Here is an 8,977-nt window from a genome sequence, read left to right on the forward strand (position 1 = left end):
TCTACACCCTCATAAACCTGTAAAAGATCTGCTAAGCCTGAGATACTAAGTTCTTGTAGATTCTGCTTGAGTTGTCAACCAACTATGAAATTCTACTGAAATGTTCTCTTCAGAAGATAGGAGGGCTGCAGAAGAAAAAATTACCCCAAGCTGGAAAGAGGTGATGCTAACAGTAGATGAGCTAGTGTAAAGAAATTACTTTTTACCTTTCAAATGAGAAGCTGAGCACAGGCTAGCAGTGCAATCTGGTTTTATTAACACATTTGGTCTGAGTAGCTCATCTCTGTTTCCTGATGGCCAGGTAGGACACTAACAAGGCTCCAATGATTAAGGTTCCAGAAAGGCCAGCCACCCACAGAGCTTGGGAGTCTACAGGAGACCCTGTAGGATGGAAAGGTAGATTAATGCATGCTGAAAATCAAGTGATTCTACATCCCAATAAAGACTGCCAGTCTTGAGCTACAGGAAAAAAAGCTAGACAATTCCTTCTGAGGTTCACATTGACCAAATCAGTAAGGGAAGCAGGGGTGAGCAAGTAGCTTTGGTTTGACCAATGGTTCAGATACGGGACCTCCCGGGGGTCTCCTTCCACTCACTTGAGTATTTATGGAGCTTTTCTGAAGAGTCCTGAGTGGCTTGGAGTAAAATCATGGGACCCTGGCTAGAAATGCTAGCAGTGCTGTTCTGAAAATGCATGTCAGAGCTTCTTCTTCCTGTTGGAGAGATGAGTTAGGGATTTGTTAGTACATGTGGTGTGAGTGGTTAAGGAGTCTAAAATAGTGCCAGATCGCTTGGTATGGATAGTTCTGCTCCGTGGGCCTCAAGAAAAACCTCAATGTGTTCAATACAAAGTCTCAGACTTGCTCATTTGTATTAACACTTCCAGAGAAATGATGACTTTGGACTATCCCCAAACTGTCATTCTTCTTACGTAGAGATGCTTAAACAGTTGTACCTTAGTACTGAGACCCTATGATATAAAGGTACCTGGTAAGACACTAATAGCAGAGCTCTGTTTGAATCCTATTTCTACTGCCAGTTGTAGATCTTTGAACTTTTCAAAGTTTTAGTTTTTATAGACATATATGTATACCAGTGTATGTATCATTGCAGTTGGATGTTGAATATTTCATCTATTAGATGATAGTTATGAAAAATACTATGAGGTGTTTTTTTTTGCCATAAGGGACTTAAAGCTTCAGGGGTCATGAATCCCAATTGATTCAGGAGCCAGGTAAGATTTGTGGGATCAGGTGGAGTATACAACTGTATGAGCATTGGGCCTGATCATTAGAGCACATAACTCTAAGTCTGCAGTCCTATTCCACGTGTAAGCCTTCAGGCCTTGTTGCCAGACCTGCCTTCAAGCAAGTATAGAGGTCTACATTTATATCTGGATAGACCAGAAATGTTTTATTAGATTATAGGCTGTGAACCCATTTGACTCCTGGCTAAGTCAAAATGTATATGGAGAAAAGCTAAAGCTGAGAGTTTTCAGAATTTATAGCTTATATTTAGAAGGCCTGGAATTCTAGGAAACTAGCTGTATTTCTGTTCTACTGCATCGTGAAAGTACTTAAGGAAGCTTCGTTAATAAGATGAATCTTTGGTTTGACTCATTTGCCACAGGCTAAAGAAGGTTTGATCTGAAATACAAATGAAATACAAATACACTGAAATCTGTCCTCTGGTGTAGACAGCTTGGAAACTTACGTCTGGCAGGACAGGTTGTCACACAGGATGGTGTCCCAGCAGGCTGGCAGACCGATGCACTGCAGTGCAGATACACCTGGGAGCCAAAAGAATTGGGATCGTGGTACAACACATCATGATAAGTCTTCAAACCTGCTTTGTCTCCCCCAGGAAGAAATCAAGAAGTTTCAGAAAATCCTGAAAAACCAAGCTGACATCACAGAATCACTAAAATACTCGATTCTAGTTGACATGTCACACATGCCATTCGCATCCCTTGATTGCTCCAAAGCGCTACCAACAACCAATGTTTAAGGGCCACTTCGGCTGAAGAGTGAGACAGTGTGAAAACACTTGAGCTGGGGGGTTTAGAGCCCTGCTGAAGAACACAGAAGGTGGCATCATACCGGTCCCTTGAGTGCCTGCTTTGCCACTGAGTCCACGAAACTGAAGGTGGAAATGCTGAAGCGCTGGTAGTGAGAAGGAAACGGCAGGTCCAAGGCTCTCTGGACAGGGATCAGTTTGGTCTGATAGTTGTCTCCAGTGTAGGGGCATCTAAGCAAGGATATCTGGCAGTCAAGATGGGCTCCGTGGAGGGTGTTTAAACACAGGTGCAGGAAAAGGCCACTTACCCATTTACCAGCATGGGCCACTGGGGCTGGAGCAGGGCGTTTGTGCTGGGTGTGGCCCAACACTGGTGTAGGCGCAGCTCTAGACTGGGGTCTGTTCTGTGTTGGATGGAGACTTCCACGTAGATGGGATCCCGAAGCAACTTCACCACTGGGTAGTCACTAGCAGTGTAGTAGGAGCTATAGTGTTTGTCTGCAAGAGGCCAAAACAAATTGAAGTAGTAAAAAGCTTGGAACCTCTGGTGGCTTGAGATAGACCATCACCCACATAAACACCTCTGGCACATATCTTGTTACCAAGGTAGGGTCTTGACGCCCAGAGGAGTGACAAGACTTGGTCTAGAGGCCAGATTCTCCATGAAAGAGGGTCTTACCTTTGGCAATCTGAAGTTCCAGAGTGAGGTGTCCAGGCTGGGTCTCAGGAAGGGGTGGCGGGACAGTAAACACCTGGACATTCACTGGAAGAGCATTGCTGCTTACAGAGTAGCTACAGCTGATTCGAAGCCTGCAGAATAATAAGATTTTAGCTACTATCTTGGGTAGGTGGACCATGTCACCTCTTTAAGGTTTGAGGAACCGTTAAGTGATAGGTGTTAGAACAAGTTTATAAACGTGTTGTGTGATTCTGGCCTTGTGAGAGCTATCATTGGGGAGACTGATATGTCAGCAAGATCAGTGTTTGAGAGTTTGATATAAAAACCATACAAGAAACAGATATAGTCAACATATGAATGGATAAAGATGTGGTAGATACAATGGAACACTACTCAGCCATAAAAAAGAATGAAATGATGCCAGTTGCAGCAACATGGATGGACCCACAGATGGTCATACTAAGTGAAATCAGACACAAAGACAAATATCATATGATATCACTTACATGTGGAATCTAAAATAGGACACGAACTTATCTATGAAACAGAGACAGACTCACAGACAGAACAGACTTGTGGTTGCCAAGGGGGAGAGGGCATGGGGGAGGGATGGATTGGGAGTTTGGGATTAGCAGATGCTAACTATTATATAGAGACTGGATAAATAAGGTCCTACTGTACAGCACAGGGAACTATATTCCATATCCTGTAGCAAACCATAATGGAAAATATGAAAAATATATATAACCAAATCACTTTGCTGTACAGCAGAAATTAAAACATTGTAAATCAACTATACTTCAATTAAGAAATAGATATGGTACTATGAGAAAAACGTACCTTCTGAGAAGGGGGTAGTCAGGGAAGATGTTGCAGGGGATTTGATAAAAGTTACAGAGATAGATGAGAGTAAAGTATGGAGGCAAGAAGTCTGAGGGCCACTGAATACTCTAGAAGCACAGTCTGGGGTTAGGGAATAGTGAGGGAAGGACTGAGAAAGGTTAGGCTGGAGAAGTAGTAGCAGTTCCATGCAGGGCCCTGCAAGCTATGCTCATGACATTAAGCTTCAGCTCTAGGAAGACCAAGAGAAAGCTTTAAGTATGCTGAGGTTTTAAAGGGATTCATTTTGCTACAGCTTAAACAGTGGGGGTAGAAGGAAGAGACCAGAGTGAGAAACAAAAGACCCGGTGAAATGAATTAGAAGTCAGGTAAGTTTGTGGCTTAGATCAAGTTGGTGGCAGTAATGCAGGGCTACTGGATCAAATAATGGTCAGTGAGATTGGACAAGCAAGGCAGTTGAGATTCTCCTGTCATGAGGAGATGGTCATTTCTGGATTCATGTTTACTCTAGAACTCCTGCTTTATGTGAGAAGGGAAGTCAGGCATCCTGGTCAAGCAAGGCCAGGTTAACTAAGACCCTTACCTGAAGATACTGTCTCGGGTGATAGAACCATGGCTCCAAGTTCTCACATCCCGAGTTGCAACCAGCTCATTTTCATATACTGCCTGGGTTCCAGTGATCTACAAGGGCAGGTAAAGAAGTCTTGTCACTCCTGCAAGCCAGATGCTGCTTCACTCATAACTTGCTTTGGTTCAGTGCTCAGCAAGGCTGCCCTATCATAGGTTGCATTTTTCACAACATGAGTGGAGGCAAGAGCAGGTGGCATTGACTAGCTGGCAACTTATCACTTCACCTTTCTTTCAGGACAAAGGGACAGGAAGAGGCTTATGAGTACTCAGATGAGGCAGCCAGAAATACTACCGATCTCAGCTGACCTCCCTGCTCGTTTCCCAGGGCAATGCAGTGGGAAGAACCTGTTACTGGTTCTTCTACAGTGTGGTAAGGGGTGCTAGCCCCTCGCTGGAGTGCAGGTGGGATGACTTAGCCGAGTGCCCTGGGGAGGTTTCGGCTTTCTCAGTGATGAAGCCCTCTCTGTCCTAGAGACCAGCCTACACACCAAGCAGTAGTCACGGCTAAGCTATTCCAGTTCTCCCCCCATCACTAGGGCATTCCTACCCAACTTCAAGTCAGGAACAGAGCCCAAGGTCAGCTCTTCTCACCCATTTTGTAGTACCACAGGCAGTAAACGGAAACTGGAACAGGACAAAGGTGTGTGTTGCCATCACAGGTTTACATTCACTGTCATTCCTGAAGGCCAAGTGCACAGAATTCAGCAGCAGTGGGGGTGAGGTCACATTCCGAGACACAGCGATGGAGAAGTGGCCGTCCTGGGTACAGCGTGCGGTCACTAAAACACCAGAGCAACTGTGCTGAAGGCAGGTCATCTCGCTTGTTACTGAGCCAGCCAGACAAGAGTCTAATTATTTAGTTTAGTTCTTTTAAATTCCCCGCCCTCCTCTCCCCCGCCTCCTAGAAAAGCTGCATTCCCAGCTAGTGACCATGATGCAGGTTCAGCCATCCAGAGCTTCATCAAGGCTCTGGATGGCCACTTGGGTTTGAATCTTGCCTCCACCAGTTACTGTGTGGCCTCAAGCAGAGTATTTAACCTCCTTGCATCAACTTCATCTGTAGGATGGGGATAGCCGTACCTGCTTTGTTTTACTGATCAGCTAGAATTCAGAGCATAGAATTGAGTGTGGCATCTAGGTATTTAATGAGGGTCTCTCTTTTTTTTTATGGGAAAAACTTGGAGCATGGTTTGGGACAAATAATCATCTTTTGAAATAAAGCTCTCTAGACAGTCAGCCACCAGTGGCTATTTCTTGGGACTTGGTTAAGTTTCTGTCAATTAGCATCTTGCACACAGACTTAGCTTCTTGAGTTCATTGAGAGTTACTTGCTTTACATTGGATTCTAGGAGAACAGACAATGGAAGGTTGTAGAAAGCTCTGTCACTTACGGTCAAGTGTTCTAGGAGGTGTTGCTTATACATCAACCTCTGGTCATCTTTAGTATTTGCCTTCTGGATGGGGGTGGGGGAGAAAACCCTCCTCTGGGTTTAGTTAGTGGTAATTGCAGGCACTTTTCTTCAGCTGATTTCAAAGATATAGTGACTCACCTGTGTTTCCGTAGTAACAGGAATTAGCCTCTTCAGAATCGTAGCAGCAGCCTAGCTGCTTACAGTCTCCTTGAGTGATGGGTGAAGGAGCACATGGCAGTCTGTCCCACACTGGGATAGAGTCGCAAAGGCCAGCATTTGGGATGTCTAGGGCTAGATTTTGCAGAGAAGAGCAACACTAAGTAACAAAGTTTGGTCTTTAAGAAGAGGCCATTTCATTATAAAGCATTAACATTCAATTCCCATAGATATCTATGTGATTGAAAGAGATATGTACATAATAGAGATTATAACTGAGTTAGAAAATTAACTATTAGATCACCTTATAGGAGTCCCCTGAAAGGAGTCCTCTTTGGAAGAAGAAATACCAATAAGATTGGAAGAAGCAGTGAGACTCAACTTTTATTCAAGTAAAGAATTCTTATGGTTCTGATGAACCTAGGGGCAGGACAGGAATAAAGATGCAGACGTAGGGAATGGACTATGAGGACACGGGGAGGGGGAAGGGTAACCTGGGATGAAGTGAGAGGGTAGTGCTGACATATATACACTACCAAATGTAAAATAGATAGCTAGTGGGAAGCAGCCGCATCACACAGGGAGATCACCTCCGTGCTTTGTGACCACCTAGAGGGGTGGGATAGGGAGGGTGGGAGGGAGATGCAAGAGGGAGGAGATATGGGGATATGTATAGCTGATTCACTTTGTTACAAAGCAGAAACTAACACACCATTGTAAAGCAATTATACTCCAATAAAGATGTTAAAAATAAAGAATTCTTAATTTTTTTTTTTTTGTGGTACGCGGGCCTCTCACTGTTGTGGCCTCTCCCATTGCGAAGCACAGGCTCCAGATGCGCAGGCTCAGCGGCCATGGCTCATGGGCCCAGCCACTCTGCAGCATGTGGGATCCTCCCGGACCGGGTCACGAACCCATGTCCCCTGCATCGGCAGGCAGACTCTCAACCACTGCACCACCAGGGAAGCCCCTTAATTCTGTTCTTTAAAAGGCACTTCTCAATCTTAGTGTACTTCAAATTACCATCATTTTGAAATGCAGTTCTGATTCAGTAGGTGGGGAGTGGGGCCTATGATTTTATTTTATCATGATTTACCTATTTTATCAGTATTATCAGTAATACCTATTTTATCAGTATTACCCCAGTGGCTATAGCCTAACAAGGCAGGTGTGAAGAATTACAAGTTCGACTCTTATGACTGAGGTAGGGCTCTCAGGTGGCAAGGCAAGATTTGCTGGAGTTGAGTTGGTGTCATACTTCCTATTAATTACCCAGTTAAGTAATCGAGTAGCGTCCCTAGCTGAAGAGGCTAAGCCCTATTCTCAGCGCAGTCTGCTTCTTGAAGGCATTTGCCGAGTCTCCTTGATAACTTCAGCTTCCTTCCCTACCCTTCAAGGCGGGGGGAGCTCTGGTCCTGGGATAACTCTTGGTTGAATCCCAGCTCTACCACCTACCAGTGACGGGCACTTGGTAAGCTCCCTGCTGGGGGCCATCAATAGGGCTCACAGCGCTGGGCTGGGATTATAGGTGATACGTGCAGCACCACCCACAGTGCCTGGGCCCCAAGTCATCGCTCAGGTGGTGGTTAGCCTAAGGTCTCCTGTGGAGAGGAGAGTTAGAAGATAGTCCTCCACGGGTGCCTCGGGGCACTGCACACAGCAGGTAGAAGATGACTGAGGGCATCTTCCAGGCAGCTCCATACCACCCAGAACCTGGAATTTTCCAGCCCTTACCTGGGAGATCCACAGGACACCTGAACAGCTTTGTCTCTGTAACCGTCCTGCGTCCACCCGCATCTGCTCCTTCAACTCCAACCGGCATGATGTAGTGGGAGTCCTGGAGAGACAGGCCCTGGGAGTCAGCCTGGATGGTGGCACAGGTGTCTCAGCGTTCCTGAGGGCTGGGTCGTACTCACCCACTCAGTGACATAGCAGCCGCTGTAGGACACGTCCACCACCAGGGAGCTGCCAGGGCCCTCGCTGACCCAGGTCCCACACTCAGAGTCATTCTGCAGCCTGTGCGGCAGCCCGCGATTATCTGGGGGCGGGGAAGGGGGGAAAGCACAGATGGTCGGTCACCACCGTCACCAGTGCTGGGAAAGGACTGCCAGCTTTGCCTTAGACCCCAGGGATAGCTGCCAAGAAAAGAGGAACAAAAGGGGAATCAGATTCAGAAGCAAAGCTACATTTTAAAAGATTCGTTCTATGGAGAGAAGCGATAGAGTTTAGCAAAGGGGGGAAGCATTAGGACAGGAAGCAGAGGGCAGTTCTAGGCAGTAGAGGAGACACGCCATTGCCTGGCTCAGCCTTCAAACCTACCCCAAGCTATTAGTGCAGGAGGGGTTGCTGTCTCCTGGCTGAGGTTTATGGTGAACTGAAAGCTCCTTAGCCCACAGCGGAGTCCACCGGGATAACCTGGTGCCTTGGGCTCATGCTGACCACTCAGAGCAACAGACAGCGGGAACCAGAGCCAGAGGGATTGCAGCAGCCACATAGCAGCGTCACCGGGAGCCTGACCGACCGCACTTCCTGTCCTGCACTTCCTCTCCCAAGAACCCGCGCTCCCCATGCCCTTTATATAGAGGAAAAGCTCGTTTCAGGTGCACATCTATGTAGCATGCAGGTGGCACTCCTTTGGAAAGGGTGATTCCTCCAGCTTCATTCACTTTAGGCCACAGTCTGCAGCTGCAGTGCTTTAAACATCGAAATCAGGTGGTCTTCAGAGCCCAGAAACAACGTGGTGCCTTTTAGCTGAGAGAGGCTGTCTCCCGGTTGCTCAGTGTAGCACTTAATTTACTAGCTTATTGACCTTCCTTTAGAAGCTTGCATATCTGGGTGTAAATCCTAGCTCTGCCACTTATGAGCTGTATGAACTGGGTAAGTTACTACCTCTCAGAATCTCAGTATTCTCATCTGTAAACTGGGAATATCTCCCGGCAGCTGTGTTCTTTTGATTGTATTTAGCCTAATATTTATGATAGGAACAATTTTCCCAAGTTGACTAAGAATCTTTGTCAGAGCACTGAGAACGTGTAACCAGGTATCTATAATTCTCTTCAACTAATAAAAGCGAATAAGCATGTGTCTTCCCCGGGGAAATTGCACAACTCATTTAACCATGTGGTGACAAACAACACTGAGGAAATGCTGGACTCTGCCCTCGGGGATGGGATGTGGCTTTCCAACACCTCTGTCTGGTTTGGGTTTGGCCACTAGCCCATCACATCCCATTTACTTACTTATA

General features: G+C 46.2%; 1 protein-coding gene across 2 annotated transcripts; it reads right to left on the reverse strand.

Annotated features, from left to right (window-relative positions):
* Positions 1-232: 232 nt before the first annotated feature.
* Positions 233-8,230, reverse strand: ZP4 (zona pellucida glycoprotein 4). Of its 2 annotated transcripts, none has more exons than XM_029200975.1 (12): positions 8,053-8,227; positions 7,650-7,771; positions 7,468-7,570; positions 5,716-5,862; positions 4,757-4,944; positions 4,119-4,216; positions 2,696-2,826; positions 2,325-2,514; positions 2,100-2,247; positions 1,714-1,789; positions 597-713; positions 233-381 (listed from the first exon to the last, which is right to left on the reverse strand). In XM_029200975.1, the coding sequence occupies exons 1-12, from the start codon at positions 8,225-8,227 to the stop codon at positions 278-280; spliced, it is 1,599 nt and encodes a 532-aa protein (XP_029056808.1). In that variant the 3' UTR covers positions 233-277. The 2 variants fall into 2 exon arrangements, with proteins under 2 accessions (XP_029056808.1, XP_029056807.1); XM_029200974.1 differs by having other exon boundaries at positions 247-381; positions 5,716-5,868; positions 8,053-8,230.
* Between the last annotated feature and the right edge of the window lie 747 nt (positions 8,231-8,977).

This window comes from Monodon monoceros, unplaced genomic scaffold (genome assembly GCF_005190385.1).
Source record: "Monodon monoceros isolate NGI ecotype Baffin Bay Population unplaced genomic scaffold, NGI_Narwhal_1 Super_Scaffold_4, whole genome shotgun sequence".
NCBI classification, from domain to species: Eukaryota; Metazoa; Chordata; class Mammalia; order Artiodactyla; family Monodontidae; genus Monodon; species Monodon monoceros.